At 37.4% G+C, this 17354-nt stretch overlaps 1 protein-coding gene across 2 annotated transcripts in view; it reads right to left on the bottom strand.

Annotated features, from left to right (window-relative positions):
- The window catches only part of PARP8 (poly(ADP-ribose) polymerase family member 8), a 244210-nt gene that overhangs the window by 52868 nt on the left and 173988 nt on the right, over positions 1 to 17354 (bottom strand). For both annotated transcript variants that reach the window (XM_061617598.1, XM_061617607.1), the window contains exons 9-10: positions 14622 to 14682; positions 6380 to 6470 (exon numbers count right to left, since the gene is read on the bottom strand). In XM_061617598.1, coding sequence (XP_061473582.1) covers positions 6380 to 6470; positions 14622 to 14682 — 152 coding nt within the window. The remainder of the gene's footprint in view (positions 1 to 6379; positions 6471 to 14621; positions 14683 to 17354) is intronic.

Genomic DNA, 17354 nt, shown 5'->3' with positions numbered 1-17354 from the left:
GAATACACAAGTTTACTTAAGATATATGCTAGGATAGGTATACACAATAAATTCTCATAAATAGGGGGATCAGATAAAGCAAGGTTCACAAAATCTGTGTCCTAGTGCATTAGCAAGAGAAAAACTGCGGATCAATATATGACACAACAAATGTCTGAGGCTCCCCAGTGCAGAGCCCACAGGCACGTGTCCCTGCCACTACCTACAATGGCACCCAGAAAAGGCCTCTGTAAATATCCCCACAAAAATCCACAATGCATAAGACAATGTTTGCTTTTCCTGCTCGACCTCTCCTGCATTAAACGTGTTGGACACCCAGCCTCCCCTATGATTTGAACAGTGGAGGGATGCACACAGTATCTCTTTGTGAGCAAGTACAGTGGTGACTGATATAGGTGCCTTTTTTTCCACAGATGGAAGGCCTGATGGGGGACATGCCCTCCTCTGTCTCTGTCTGCTCTTTTAGATGAGGCAGCCATTTTATGTTATGCCACATCCCTGCGGCAGCCATTCTGTATTATGCCACTTCCCATGGCAGTCATTTTGTGAGTGGCGCCCACGGCACTTTCTCAAAATTCCAAACGTGCTTACTGGCAAAAAAAAACACTGGTGACACCTTCTCTCTTTAAAATGCTATTAAGTTCATTAATGTGATGGTGGCAGCTAGCACATGAAGGCATTGCATTCTAACACTTCCATAGGGATGAATGATCACCGAGTATTTTCCAAATACTTAGAGCAGCCTTTCCCAACCACAACTCCCATCATCCTCAGCCAGCATTACCAGTGGTCAGGAAGATGGGAGTTGTGGTCCAACAACATCTGGAGGCACACTGGTTGGGAAAGGCTGACTTAGAGGCAAGGGCTAGATGGTTGCGATCAGGCTTTTCTTCTTTTTTAAAAAAGCTCCAGAAAATCACCGAATGAATTGCAGAAAAAGAGAGGTCATGGCAGTCTGGCAATAGTGTTGCCAGAATCATTGGATTTCCAAGAGTGCTAACAGAGAAGCGGAAGAAAATGACTAATGTGCTGTTGCTGATTATTTCTCAAGAAACAGGCTGAGGAAGGAGGAGAAGGATTTTTACCTTATGTAATGTAGAGCAGGACTCATTACCCACTTTTTGCAAACTGCCATTAGCTGTAGCAGCAGCTTTATTACACCCAAAATTTCAATCAGAGCCCAACTCTCTGGACATGCATTAGCCTGCATTTTTATTCCAGAAGGTTCAAGTGCTTTTTGCACTCAGCTTGCGCCATCGGGGCTTGCCACCTTGGCTTCCAGCTTGCTAAAGATGACAGATTATTGTCACATTAATTCTCTCAAGGGCACATCCAGGCAGGAGCTGATCTGGTTGCGCTGCCACTTACTGCGCCTGCTTCGCTACTGGACATAATGCAAAATTCACAGAAGGGGGATATTTTTATTATGACCAACAAAATAATGGGCAAGCGTTCACATTCTCCAGAACAGTAAATAGACCGGGCAGGATGTTAAACAAGGATATAAAGCTGAGAGTGGTGTCGTAGCTCCAAGCCTGCAAGTTATAGCAATCATGAGCTGGAACGCTTGGCTGCCTGTGCTTTTCACAAGACTATTGAATAGGTCTGACTTTGGACACGTGCAATTTTATGTGAGTCATTACTTGGCCATGGAGAGAGAACCTCTCCTGCTTGCTGCAGGGACATCACCTGAAGGCTTAATATAAGTATTGAGGAGAAACGAGAGGGAAGGGAGCAGAGAGGACAAGAAAGCAGATAAAGGAAAGGAAAAGTATTGTATAATTTATAAAGCAAGGCATCTGCTATGAATAAATATTGTTACAAGTTGAACATTTTGGGGAAAAATTATAGGAAGGGGAAAAGCCAAGGGGTGGCTAACCTTTTTCAACCCACCTACATTGGGTCATTGTTGTTGGAAGTACGACAGCAGGGATCATTCAGTTTGTAGCATAAGGATTAATTCTGTTAATGTGAAAGTAAACTAGCCAGAGGGGGAAGGGTGGAGGTGTTGCTTAGCAACCAGGCAGAGTGGCATGATCCTCAGTGAGTTAGCCCTTGATCTGATTAGCTGTATAGTGCTGTGGGACTATTCCTCTTTGTGTTTGGCTGTATGTCTCCCTGCTACGTAGAAGGCCTGAACTGAAAAACAAAATTTCTCTGTTCCTTTTCCCTCAAATTATACAGTGTTTTTGTTCAGTTTGCTCAGTAAAGTGTTATCTGAACTCTGGCTGTATTATTTACATCACTTTGTTAAAACTGGTAACCCTTCTGGGAGCCAAACTTCAGTGGTGACTGTGGCGTATGGATACCCACATTCTTGCACATGCATTTCCTCCCTCTCTCATAATACTAGAACTGAATAAAGCTGTATGTTGGAATATTCAGGACAGACCAAAAGGAAGTATTTCTTCACACAGCATATAGTTAGTTAAACATGGAACCTATCAAAATCAATGGGACACGCTAGTCATGACTGAAATCCCATTGATTTCAGTGAGAACTATGTGCAACTAATTTAGTCTGCAATCCTAATCTCACTGATTTGGGAGTAATCCCCACTGAATTAAATAGACTTCTGGGAAGGCATGGATTGTATTGTAGCCTTAGTCTGGATCCAACTAGAGATGGGAAGCCTAACAAAATCAAACCTGGATTTTTTGGGTGAGAGTTTCCCCCCTTTTCTCAAAACCTTTCTTGTTTCCCCCCCCCCAAAAATGGGGGAAAACAGGGAAAAACCAGTCACCCCCACACAAAAAAACCCATTTGGAGGGGTTCACATCTCTAAATCCAACCCAAAGAAGATTTAGGCTGCCATCCTATTAACACTTACCTGGGAGTAAGTTCCATTGAATCTAGTGGAACTTATTTCTGAGTAAGCATGGATTGCACTGTTAGAAGATCTGGAATCTTTTGGAGACTGATATTAACGATGATATTAAAAGTATCCCTTTCTTTTTGTTCTAAAGACTATAATGGTATTTTCCTAAGCACTGCATTTCCCATTCTTGCATGTATGCAGTGAGATAAATAATGTATTATGTAATTATAACAATAAAGGCATTTCACTCCATGGAAAATCTCAAAAAGCATAAACAGCACAGATTGCTACTGGGTTTATAACGAGGAGATCATTGAGTTCCTTCATGAGGGCAGGAAGGCGATGTCTTTCATATAGGGGGTTGTGGGTTAAAATAATAAACAATTTCTGGAAGATTATCATTAGTACAATTTCAAATATGCTAAATGTTCATCTATCCACTTCTCTCTTTTTTAATAAAAACAACTTCTTGCTTAATGTTATACAGAAAGTTACCTCTAACAATTACTTCGAATTAGTGTTAATTGTTGCAGCTGGACAAGAAAGTGCAAAAGGAACTACTCATTTTAAAATGAGCTTTATTTAAGCTCACCTTATTTAAGCACAGCTTTATCATGTGATGGAACAAATTGTGCTAGTGAAATAACAGCTGATCAAAAGGCCATTTCAAAGTTTTTAAAAACCAAGTGAAGGATGGTCCCGTGATCATTTATATAACAAATTTTCCATCAGTCGAAAAATCATAGCACAGCTCAGACGTATTATGAAATGTTAATACTATATATTATTGCTTAAATAAATAACTGTAATTATTTTCTCCTTTGATTTTGTGTGTACCCAACTAAATCTTGCTCAGAGTGGGGCCCTTTCAAATCAATGGACAAGTATGGCTAATGTTGGATATCAAGTGTAATTTCTTCTATTCATTATTTGTTTGTGTAACTTCTGCATCAGGAGCAAAAAAGGAAAACAGAACAGGAAATATGGTAAGAACTCATCTCTTTGAAGTGTTTTGTTAAAGGGCAGCATCCAGGGACACAAGTAGACACTTTTGGTGAGATGACTGGTTGTTAAAGCATCACGGGCCCTCTCCTTTAGGCATCTTTAATGCTAACTAAACATGTGAGGGAGCCATAGGGATGGGTCTGACAGGTTCACTTCCCCTCATTGTCATCACCCTTCATAAGGTAGAAGGCATCCTTTTCTCATGGAGGCTGCCTATGCATTTTGGAACCTTGGAAAATCAGGGTTCTAAAACGGGATGAGGGAGGGAGAGCCTTCACAAGTACAGGAGGATCCGTGCTCCAGACAGTTGCTCTCCAGCTCGTGAAGGGCGATGGAGGGTGGAGCTGGCCTACTCATCCTCATACCTTCACAGCCCGCATTGTGTGTTTAACACTGGATGTGAATGCCTGAAGAGGACTATGGGAGGTGATGGCTTCCTGGCTCCTGGTAATGACCCTGATCAGGGAATGACCTTATGTGATCTGGATTTAAACTTGATACCTAGAGATAATATCACTTGAAGTGGACTCCCCCAACTAGGCTTCTTAGACAGGCCTATTGCCTGTTCTTCTATTTCTATTAACTCGTACTTGGGTGATGGATCTCTCGTAAGATGGAACTACCATACTACAGAGACTACATGGCTGCCGATAAAAGCAGCAGCCCTGTGGGTTGTATCCAATCCTGCAGCAGAGTTCCATTCATGCACCAGGACTTCCATTTCCTTGACTTCCCCAGTGCACCCTCAAAATCTGCTCTGGAGGGCCTCCCTGCCCTTTGGAGATGGACTGGAGGGGTCAGGGGAGGAAGATGAAGTTCCACTAAGTCTCTGAGCACACACACCATACATTTAAAGCAGTCTTATAAAACTTTGACAGTAATGACTTCCCCCAAAGAATCTCGGGAACTGTAGTTTGTTATGGGTGCTGGGAATTGTAGCTTTGTGAAGGGTCTAACAACTCTCAGCACCCTTAGCAAACTATAGTGACATCAGACTGCACCAGTGGAGCTGCAGTGTTAGATATAGCCATTTGTCTCTTTCTTCCCTTCTGCCCTGTATTATGAAATGCAACAAATGGTATGCACTTTGGGAGCTTGTTCACTCCAGAGTTTGCTGTGTGTTTGCAACTGTTTGCTTTCCATTTAATTTGTGCAGTCCATCAAGCAACATCAATCTCCATGGTTTTCCCCTGTAAATTTGGGTTTACCTGCGGGGATAATCTGTTAAATTGGGAAAAATCAAGCTCCAAACCGCTCAACTCTGGGTCACAGATGATTTGTTTTGGTGTGGATGGATCAATCGTCACTTTCTGCTACTCCCCTTTCCACAGCTACTTCTTTCTCAGTGATTTCATTTCTTTTCTGGATGTGCTCTGTAACTATTACTGGCACGCTCCTGAATCGAGGCGCATAGCCTTAGTTATTTTTTCTTTTGATCCCTCAGATTTGCACAAAATCAGAAAACTGCAAACATTGTGTGCTCAGAATTTACAGTTGCCTGGGGTGGGGATTATTTTTTTTAAAAAAACAAGGTGTGCAGGGAGCCCACATGCCCTGTTGATACTTATTCAGCATAACAGAATCAACAAATTAGAAGGCAGGGACAAATACAAAAGGGAACACCTACTGGTATGTACAGGAAAGACTGAAGTTGCTCCTCATATAGAAATTCAAATATGTGTGAGTGTGGACTATTCTGATCTAATTCAAATGGGAGGAAAGTGGATTAACAGCGAAATAATGTTCAAACGTGGACAAGCCATGAAACTCTCCTCTCTTGTAATGAAGTGGAATCAAGGTAGGGAAAACATAAAGCACAATGTTGTAGCATCACACACTTTGGAGCATTATGCAACACCAATAGGAAAGGCACAGGCAGCTACTTTCAGCAGCAGACATGCATTCTCCATAACATTCCTGACTTTCAAACCATGTTCCTCAAAACCCTGGAGTTTCCTGGAAGCTTACAAGACCTTCCTTAATGAAATGACAGTAGCGGGGGGGAAAATTTCCTGAAAGACAGTTTGCCAGCCATTACTGGTCTTTCACATGCAGTATACAGGCACAGGAAAACTTTGGGATGTGATCTAGGGCTCACTGGAGCCCTGATTCAACTAAAAGCAGCCACAGAATGTGTCCCAGAATCCTCTGTAAGGCACAAGCATTCTTCAGAAGACAATCCAATGCAAAAGGGGGTTGTTTAGTGTATGAAGCTGCAAATTACAGTCTTAAGAAGGATAAAAAATCCTGGCCTAAAAACTACACAAGATGGAGAGTCCATCACTTTACTTCATTAGCAATCCATTCCAATTGTTAATTACACAAACAGATTTAATAACTGAAAGTCTGCAGGATTAACATCCACTGATTGATTACTGTTACGTTTCCCTCCACTAAATTAAAGACCCCTTTAGAATCCAATACTTTCTTCCTAAGAATATAATTATGCACCGCCATCGAGTCTCATAATTGCTTGGTGGAGAATGCTCATCACAGATGCTGTGCGTAGGACTCACTATGAAGTCATTGCATAGGAAAAAGAAAAACATGACTTACCCGGGCCATTTAGATATTGTGTGAGTGAACAGTGCAATCGCACAATTATAGGCTCTGTGCGGATTACATCCCATGCCACTGCAATCTCTTCCTGAATCAAGAGCACAACAGAAGCCATTAGCCATTATCATCAGGTTTAAATCTACCATTCTCACTTCTAGGACTGGCAAAGGACATGAATGTTCTCACCTAAGTTGTTGTCTAGATTAATTTGTCAAGATATGAGTTTTATCAGCTTTTACCTAATATTAGTAACTGGAAGAGAAGTGAGTAGTAAAGCATGAACTGGATTTTGAGAGAAACTGGATTCATGAATGAAAAGAATATGAAAATTTCTCCTCGTTACAGTCCTATACAAATCTCTGCCCTGGGCATCATTGGCTCCATAGGCTTCCAGAAATGAACAACAGTCAGCCTTCATGTTTCACTCCCCCAGAACATGTGGAAGGGGGAAGATGATTTATGCAGGCATTTATGCAGTATGTCCAGTGGTGGCTGGTGACTCCATGTCAGTAGGGCAGTGGAATCTACTCTGGGTTTTAGTCCGATCTTTCAAGGAGTTGTCCAAGATGATGAAATTGGTTTCAGCAACTTGACAGCTCCTTAAAAGTTTAGAGTAAAGCCGGACTTCCCGGAAGGAGTGCTGGCTGGTGGTCGTCTCTGAGTGAGCTCTATCTCAGAGGCTTATTTCAGTTAAAAGCCAGTCAAGAGGAATTTTTGACTGGCGTAAATGTTCTCCAAGATAAAAGGGGAACCGAAGAGATTATCCACGGAACTCAGTCGAGCTGTAGATTGCTAGATTTGATCAGGAATCCCCCTGAGATAAGAAGGCATTTCTAGCAGCGGAAGACAGAGTCTGGATTTCCAACAGGCTGTGCTGAAAGTAAGCGAGACGTTTTTTTCTTTCTCTTTTAAAAACGTTTTTAACGAGCTAGCCTCCTTCTGTCTAAATCTTATCAACTAACTTAAATTACTATCGTAAAAGAGACTTGTTTACGAATCGGCAACTCAGAAACTTGGGTGAGTCACACTTTTTTTCGTATTATACAAAGCTAAGGAAGAAGGGAGCAATTCAAAGAACCTGCTTTATTTTTTATGACAAAAAGCTGGCTTAAAGCTGGAACTACAAAGATTAAACGGATAAGAGGCAACTTATTAGATAAGATGATTTGATTATTTGAAGGAAATATATCTGAGAATATTTTTTTTTATTTTTTTTATTTTGGATTAAAAAATTTTTTTTGAATGAATCTGCTGTTCGTGTATCTTACTAACTGCTAGATGCTGAGAACTGGATTTGTTTTACATTCCTGAATGTGCTGGAGATAAGAACTGTGTTGGTTAAACAGGCCTGGAATATTAACTTTTTTGTTGCTGGGAGAAAAGAAACTGTTTGCCTCTACATTGGCTAATAATAGAAAAGGTTTTTTTTTTTCAAGAATGACATCTAGGAAAGCAGCCAAAGTTTTGGAGCGAAGAGTTTCAATTGATACACAGGAAGGGATGGACATGTTCCAGAAAATGGAGGGATTTAGTGATTTTAAACAAGAGATGAAACAAGAGATGAAACAGGACAGACAACAACTTAAAGATGAATTTTGCAATATGAAAAAGGATTTTAAAGATTTACAAGATCATATTAAAACAGAAGTGGGTGAGATTAAAAATAACATTGGGCAATTAACACAGGATGTAAAAAATGTTAAAGATAAGGTGCAAACCTTAGAGAATAGAATAGATATTACAAATATGGAATTGGAAAAAAATTTGGACTATATTGCTGTTATGGAACTTAGAGATAAAGAACATTGCTTGAGATTCCGTGCAATTCCTGAGGAAACAGGTGAAGATATCAGAGAGAAAATTGTTAATGTTTTGGCAAAATCCTTCGACAGGAATGAAGATAGGATGGAATTTGAAATAGACAAAGTTTATAGAATTAATTCCAGATATGCAACAATAAAAAAAATCCCAAGAGATGTGCTTGTTTATTTTTTAAAAAAGAGGACCAGATATATGGTTTTGCAACATCATTTTAACAATGTCTTCAAAATTGACGGTAAAGAAATACAGGTGATGAAGGAAATTCCTGTTAGGCTTCTACGTAAGAGAAAAGATTACGTTTTCTTCACAGAAAAACTTAAACAATGTAAAATTCAATTTAGATGGGATGTTCCACAGGGAGTGATTTTTACATTTAGACAACAGAAGTATTGATTAAATACTGTTCAAAAAGCAAGGGATTTCTTGAGAAAAGCTTCAAAAGACATGGAAGAAGATAAACTCAAAGATATGGACATAATTCCTGGGAAACAAAGTCAACAGAAACAGGTAGAGGAAGAAAAGGATGATGATGGATCAAAGGGAGCAACAGGCACAGACTTTTCTAAAATACATGCTTGAAAATGGATTACAAATATCTAACTTGGAATATAAATGGAGCTAATTTGTCGCAGAAGAGAAAGAAAGTATTTCATTATTTGAAAAAATTAAAATTGGATATAATTTGTTTACAAGAAACTCATATTAAGAAGAAAGATTCTAAATATTTAATTTGTAAAAATTTGGGTGAAGAATTTATTTCGGCAGGATTCAAAAAAAAATGGTGTGGTTCTTTATATTAATTCACAATTGTCTCCTAAATTGATATTATTGGATGATAGTGGCAGATTTGTGGGAGTTGAAATCACCACTCAGGGTACAAAAATTTTGATAGTGGGCATTTATGCTCCTAATGAAGATAAAACAAGGTTTTATACTGGACTTATGGAAAAATTATCAGAGTTTGTATATGATCACTGGTGTGTCATGGGTGATTGCAATGGGGTAATTTCACCAAAAATGGATAAACTTTCTGAGAAAAATATTAAAGAGACACAGGGCAAATAGCCGAAGATCTGTTTCGAATTGATGGAAAATTTAGAATTGGTGGATGCTTGGAGATATATAAATGACAATGCAAAGGAATTTACTTACTTTTCAGAAAGACATAAAACATTTTCGAGGATTGATATGATTTGGATGTCTAAAAATTTAGTGAAAGATATTTCCAAGATGGATGTGTTACCAAAAACCTTTTCGGATCATAATCCAGTGATATTGTCTTTTAAAAAAAATAATCTTGGATTTAGATGGAGACTAAATGACTCTTTATTACAGAATGATAAAATAGTGCAGGAAAGTAAGAAGAAATTAAAAGAGTTTTTTGAACACAATTTACATAAAGGAACAGATGAAAATATTGTTTGGGATACAAGTAAAGCATTTATGAGGGGATATTTTATTAAATGTAATTCTGAATTAAAAAAGAAGAAACAACAGAAAATGCAATTGATCTTGGAAGAAATAAAACAAAAAGAGGAAGAATTGAAAGAATCCAACTAAAGCTTCTACTGTAAATCAAATTAAAATGTTACAGAAACAAGTGTCAATGTTGACAGTTAGAGAAATTGAAAGGAAATTAAATTTTGCTAAACAAAGGACTTTTGAATTTGCAAATAAACCGGGGAAATTGCTAGCATATAAATTAAGAAAAGAACGACAAAAAAATCTTATCTTAAAGATACTAGAAGGAGATGAGATGTTGACAGACAATTTAAAAATCCAAAGGGTTTTCCATCAATATTATTCAACTTTGTACAAGTGTCAGGAAATTCCCTCAGAAAAAATAGAAGAGTATATATCCAAACAGAATTTGCCTAAAATTACAGATCTTCAGAGACAAGCTATTAATGGTCCTATTACGTCAAGAGAAATATCTGAGGCTATAAGTAAAATTAAATTAGGAAAAGCGCCAGGACCGGATGGGCTATCAGCAATGTATTACAAATGCTTGGAGGAGGAACTTTTACTACCTTTACAGTATACAATGAATTCTATTTTACAAGAGGGGAAGATACCGGATAGTTGGAAAAATGCCAATATAACATTAATACCTAAAGAGGAGCAGGATTTAACCAAAACAAAAAATTATCGGCCAATATCTTTATTGAATAATGACTATAAAATTTTTACAATGATTTTGGCTGAAAGAATAAAATTAATATTGCAACAATTTATTCAGGAAGATCAAGCGGGGTTTTTACCTAAAAGACAATTACGTGATAACGTCAGGAATGTTTTGAATGTGTTGGAATATCTAGAACAACGAAATGACATACAAGCTGCTTTGATTTTTTTGGATGCTGAGAAAACATTTGATAATTTGAATTGGAAATTTATGTTTAAGGTTCTAGAGCAAATGGACTTTGGAGATAATTTTATAAAATGGATCAAAACGATTTATACATCACAGAAGGCACAGATAATTGTCAATGGGGATTTAACGGACTCATGTGAAATACAAAAGGGTACAAGACAGGGATGTCCATTGTCCCCCCTTCTATTTATTCTGGTTTTAGAAGTGCTGCTTAGAGACATAAGGCAAGACAAAAGGATTTCGGGAATAAAGATAAAAAAGAGGAATATAAATTGAGAGCATTTGCTGATGACTTGATAATTGTATTAGAAAATCCCTTGGAAGGAATCAAAGTATTGATGGATAAACTAGAAGAATTTGGACCATTAGCAGGATTTAAGATCAATAATCAAAAAACGAAGATGTTGGTGAAAAATTTATCTTTAAGAGATCAAAAAGAGTTAATGGAGAAGATAGATTTTAAAATAGAAGAAAAGGTGAAATATTTAGGTATCATTATGACAAATAAAAATTCAAAGTTGTTTCATAATAATTATGAAAAACTATGGACAGAGATTAAGAAAGATTTGTTAAAATGGGATAAATTACAGTTGTCATTAATGGGTAGAATATCTGTAATAAAAATGAATGTATTGCCGAGAATGATGTTTCTATCTCAAACAATACCTGTCATATCCTCTGAACTACCTTTCAAACAATGGCAAAAATATATTTCTAAATTTGTTTGGGAGGGGAAAAAACCAAGAGTTAAATTTAAATTATTACAAGATGCCAAAGAAAGAGGAGGGCTGGGATTACCAAATTTGAGACTTTATTTTGCTGCTTGTTGCTTAGTCTGGATAAAGGAATGGATTCTATTGAGGAATAAAAGATTATTGGATTTGGAGGGTCACAACCTGAAGTGGGGATGGCATGGATATCTATGGTATGATAAAGTAAAAGTTAATGTGGATTTTAATAATCATTTTATAAGACGTCCTTTGTTGAATATATGGAATAAATACAAAACAAGGTTTTTTTCGAAAATACCACTGTGTGTTTCAAGTCAAGAAGCATTTTATAGAAGAGAAATGGTTGGAAAAGAGAAATGGTTAACTTACCAAGAACTATTAGAAAATGTGCATGGTGAATATATAATGAAAGAGAAAGAACAACTAATAAAGGAAGGATATAGTTCACAATGGTTTGCCTATTTACAATTGTTAGAAAGATTTAAAATGGACAAGAAAATGTATGGGTTTGAAATAAATAAATCTGATTTTGAAATAGGTTTGTGTACAAATGATGAATGTATAATTGCAAAAATGTATAAATTTTTATTAAAAATGGACATGGAAGAACAAGTAAAAGAGTGTATGGTTAAGTGGGCAAAATTTTTTGGTTATAATATACAAATGGATCAATGGGAAAATATGTGGAAAAAAGGTTTGAAATTTATATTATGCTATAATCTTAAAGAAAATTTTTATAAAATGATGTATCGTTGGTATATGACTCCAGAAAAGTTGTCAAAAATGTATAGTAATGTTTCTAATGTTTGTTGGAAATGTAAACAACAGGAAGGATCATTTTATCATATGTGGTGGTTGTGTAAACAGGCAAAATTATTTTGGACACAGATAGGTAGGATGATGCAAAAAAATTTAAAGATAAATATTCAGTCAAAACCAGAATTTTTTTAATTGGGTTTTATGGATAAACAAAAGGAAAAGAAATATGGAAGAATAATATTATATATGATCACGGCAGCAAGATTACTATATGCACAAAAGTGGAAAATGGAATCGATACCAACAATGGAAGAATGGCTATTGAAATTAATGGACTTAGTTGAGATGGACAAATTGACATGTCTTATTAGAGAAAAAACGACAGATACATTTCTTAAGGAATGGAAGCCTCTTTTGGACTTTTTGTTGAAAGAAAAAAATGAAATGATGATAGTGGGATTTGATGATTAATTAAGATAGACTTTGGAAAAAAGTGAATTTCATATGTTTTAGGAGACAGGTTTGATATATATTATATACTTATAGCTGATCTGTAACAAATCGGAAGTCAAGTTTTTCTTTTTCTTTTATTTTTTTGTTGTATTGTTTTTGTTGTATTTGTATTTGTTTTATAAAAATTTGAATAATAAAAAAATTATTATTAAAAAAAAAAAAGTTTAGAGTAAAGCCCAGAGTGGATTCCACTGCCCCACTGACATGGAGCCACACTAATTATATCAACCATCTTCAGTCACACGTAGCCTGATTCTGAGCAGGTTTACTTGAAGTCAGCCCCACTGAGTGGAAAGGGTCTTACTCCCCATGAAAGAATTCAGGATTGTTGCCTTTGTCCAAATAAATCCAACACGTTACTTATTATCTCTGAATATGATCTATAACCAGCAATCAAAGAACCACACAATCTGCTTCATGCGCCCAAGAGGGTTGTGGTTCTCAAAAAGCAGGCCCACAAGACATGTGGCAATCTGCTTTTAAAACTGATGGACATTTCAGAAGCAAATTGTGATATTATAGGGAGCCTGATGGAAGGAAGGGTGGGATATAAATCAAATAATAAATAAATACATAAATAAATAAAAATAAATAAAGTGAAAAGTCATCAGTCCTTCGGTGCACCTAAAATAGTTCTTTAGATGCCCTTCCTTAACTGTGTGCCCTTTGTCTCATCTTGCTGGCTGTAGCAATCAGCTCTCCACTAGTTTACATATATTTCACTTTCACAATCAGCACTGGGGTTGTTTAATTAAAGTACAACCTATGCTTATAGCTTTTAATAAGTAAGATGTGATTTATCATGATGTAGGCTGTTTTGTTCCCACAAGTTGCCCTGAACTCCATCCATCAAATATACTTATCTATATTTAAAAGAAAAACTCTTATTTAAGCACAGTCAGAGGAACATATAGTCCTATATCTTAGAGCTTTTAAGTAAGACATTGATCTTACAAATTATTAGAATCATTTGAATCGTGGCAGATTACAATTTACCAGATACACCAAAAACTCTAATATTGGAGCATAGTTAAAGGTATGTAAAGAGAGGTCTAGAACCCAATTCAGTATTTATTGGTCACTGTTATGATAAATTTTGGAAAGATCTAAATGTCCCAGATGTTAAAAGTTGGCTGAGTGAGCTCTCAGGTCTTGCTGTCATGGAAAAGTTTAAAAATTGTTTTAAATTAAGAAAGGACAGAATTTGTCCCAATACAATTAAAACAAGACAGTGCTTTTTCCCATAGAAACACTGCTTGAATTATGTATTTCTTGGCTTGGACTACAAACCTTGGCAACTTGAAACCCTCATATGCGAGGCAAGCACCCCCGCCCTCCAAATTCTTCTGCAGCTCAGATTCTAATCCAAGTCAGAGGTGAATGCAGCTCCTCCTTTCAATGGGCATCCAATCCCTCTGGGTGTGGAAGGAAAATAACCACTAGCACTGCTTGGCAAAAGCTTGCACAACAGCTTGTGGAAGAGCTCACACAGTGTTATAAAAAGTAGGCACACACAAACACACACACAATTTCTCATGCAACACTGTCCCTTCTGTGAAAGGCATGTGCAAAATGCAGAAAGGCACTTTCCTAACAAAAACTTTCATCAATAGAATAAATGGTTATAGGATATGCAATATATCCAGTGTGTGTGTGTGTGTGTTTCTTGCCTTTTCCAAACCTTATGCAATTACTTGCAAGCTCCGCAAGGCAAAAAATTAACATGGAAGATGTCAGGTCTCCTGTTCCCTACTGTTGACTTTTAACATTAAAGGCCAAATCAGTATAATTTTAAGTCATCATGAGGAAAAATGGAACGCACACAACTACACCAAATACCAAAGAGCTGCACAGAAACTTGGAAACTGTCTTGGAGATATTTCCACTGAAAACAGAATCATAATGGAATCATGCAACAGACATTTTTGAGAGTTAAAAAAGCTGGGAAGTACCATTCCATGGCTGACTACACATCTTGATGAAAAACAAAGTTAGACATTCATTAATGTTTGCTATATTACCATATGGTTAGATTACTTACATCAAGAAAGCTGACATCAATATGCAGATCAATGTCTACATCATCAATGGCTCCATATTCCCTGAAACGAAAGAACAACATTACAGCTGTGATACTCTTGACCATCCAAAAGAGGTATAATCCTATCACCAGACTGAAGATTATGAAACCAGAAGAAATTCAACCATATACTTAAAACAGTTTTTTTTTCTTCTCAGCACAGAAACTGACTTTTTGTAGTATTGCATAGGTTCTGATGCATCCACTGCAAAATGACTTTCTCCTAGGGCTTGGAGAGACCACAGTTCAGTGGCAGAGCAGATATTTTGCATGGAGCAGATATTACGTTCAGTCTCCAACATCTCTGGTTAAAACATTCAGGTAGCAGATGAAGGGAAAGACCTTAGCCTAAGACCCCAAAGAGATACTGCCAGTCATAGTAGATAATACTGAGGTAGATGGACAAACAGTCTGATCTGGTATGGAGCAGTTTCCTATGTCGCTGGCACAGAGAAGCCACAGGAGACTGAGGTAGGATCACCTTGGGGAGGCAGCCTTTGGGAAAGGAGTGACATTTCAGAGCTATTAGGTTACATTTGGGGATGTGGTTTTAATGGCCAAATATAGTTTCATGTTAAGCAACAAAAATGGAAGAAATGAATGCACAACAGAATAGCCAAAACAATGTTAGAACATAGCAAGTGTAATGCAGTGGCCCACAGGAGTTATGAAACAGCACTGGCTTGTTGATTGCACATATTATTGACTCACTATTCACCAAGTCATTTTACAAGCATGCTCATGTTTTGCACAATCATGGTTCCTATTTATTAACTTTTTGAAAGGCCACACAAAAGACACCTCCGTGAAAACAGTAGGATCTGCACAGACTATTCAGCCTGGGAAGGTGAGGAAATAAATAGTTTATGTTTCAATTGTGTTTTCACACATTCTGCTCTTGGTACACTTGGACTTGTTTTGTCTCTAATTGAGAACAAAACCACTATCCTACTCAATAAGGAAAAGCCTGGTCAAGCACATTGCAACCATTGCATATGTCCAATCTACCTGGGATGGCTGTTGTAAGATTATTGAAATAATGTATGTGAAACCATTCAACCATCAGAAAGAAAGAAAGAGCACTGTATACATGCCAAGGCACAATTCAGCCAACTTTAAGCATTTTTAAGTTGCACTCATTTCAGTGGGTGAGATTTAAGTATGTACTTAACTCTCCCACTGAAATAAAGTGACTTGATTTAAACTTGGCTGGAATATGTCTTAAATATTTATAACAAAACAAGCATACAACAAAAGCAGTAACTTAAAATATGAGGGTACATTGGCTGCTCTCTTGCTGAGTAAGCTACGCACAGAAGACATTATTCCAAGAGTGACTGTAGAACGTATTGTGAGCCCATGAATGCAGTTCAAGAGTGCATATCCTGTGTGACTGATAAGTAGTCACTGATTTTGTTACTTTATAATGCTTTGATTGATTGATTGATTGATTGATTGATTGTACTTTTATAGTATCTTTCTTTTGTATTAAATTGTCATTTACCACTTTGGGGGCCTTTGGACCAAAAAGTAACATATGAAAAAAACAGATATAGATATAGATAGATACAGGGAGAGAAGGAGGAAGGGGGGAGAGAGAGAAAGGGATTCAAAGGGAAAGCTGTAATAGCATGTTGGAACAAGAGCAATCCACCTGTATTAAATATTTTGATTAATGTGAATCAGGGGAGAGAGAAAAAAATGAGCTGTAAAGTCCTCCTCTTAATGTTGTCATTGTCAGTGTTTGCCTGGCCTACATGCTACATGCACTAAATACATGCTACATAACAGCCTCTGGAAAGGGACAGAGCTATTGACTCCACGCTAGTGAGTTTCTCAAGGGCAATGAGAAAGACGGACCAATACTCTGACTCAGTATAAGGCAGCTTCTTATGTTTCCTCCACACACACACACACACACACACAGAAAGAGAGAGAGAACTTTCATAATAATGTAAGAAGATCCCTAGCAGATGAGACCAAAGACTCATTAGGTCCAACATCCTCCTTCTTGCAATGGCCAACTATTTCCTGCTTTCTCAGCGCCTTTGAGAAACTCACTAGCATGGAGGCAATAGCTCTATCCCTTTCCACGGGCTGTTATTCACTGGCATACTACCTCTGAATCCAGCGATTCTGAAGCTACCAAGTTGACTAGCCATCGACAGACTTCACTTTCATGAATTAGTCTAATCCCCTTTTAAAGTCATCTAAGCTAGCAGACATCACTACATACTGTGGCAGGGAATTCCATAAATTAATTTGAAGTGCTTTCTTCTGTCTATCCTGAATTTACTGCCAATCAATTTCATTGGACAATCCTGAATTTTAGTATTGTGTGCAAGCGGTAAAGTCTCCATCCATTTTCTCTACATTTATGTAATTTTGTGAACTTCCATCATGCTCCACTAAGTAGTGTTTTTTTGCCTGAATTAAAAGGCCTGAAATGTTTTAACATCTGGCCCTCCAGATGTATTAGACTACAACTCCCATCATCGCTGACCATGAGCCACACAGGCTGGGGCTAATGGGAGTTGAAGTCCAGCAGGTTCTGGAAGGCCACAGGTTCCCCTTCCCAGCTTTAACCCAGTGGAGGTTGGTCCATTAGGGCAAATGGGGCATTGCCCCATGACTCACATTCTGTCTTCAACCAGGCCTCATCTTCCCACTTTCTTACTCACAAACCAGTCCAAG

Source organism: Rhineura floridana, chromosome 1 (assembly GCF_030035675.1).
Source record: "Rhineura floridana isolate rRhiFlo1 chromosome 1, rRhiFlo1.hap2, whole genome shotgun sequence".
Classification (NCBI taxonomy): Eukaryota; Metazoa; Chordata; class Lepidosauria; order Squamata; family Rhineuridae; genus Rhineura; species Rhineura floridana.
Note: the sequence above shows the minus strand (reverse complement) of the source record. Positions and strands in the feature narration are given on the sequence as shown.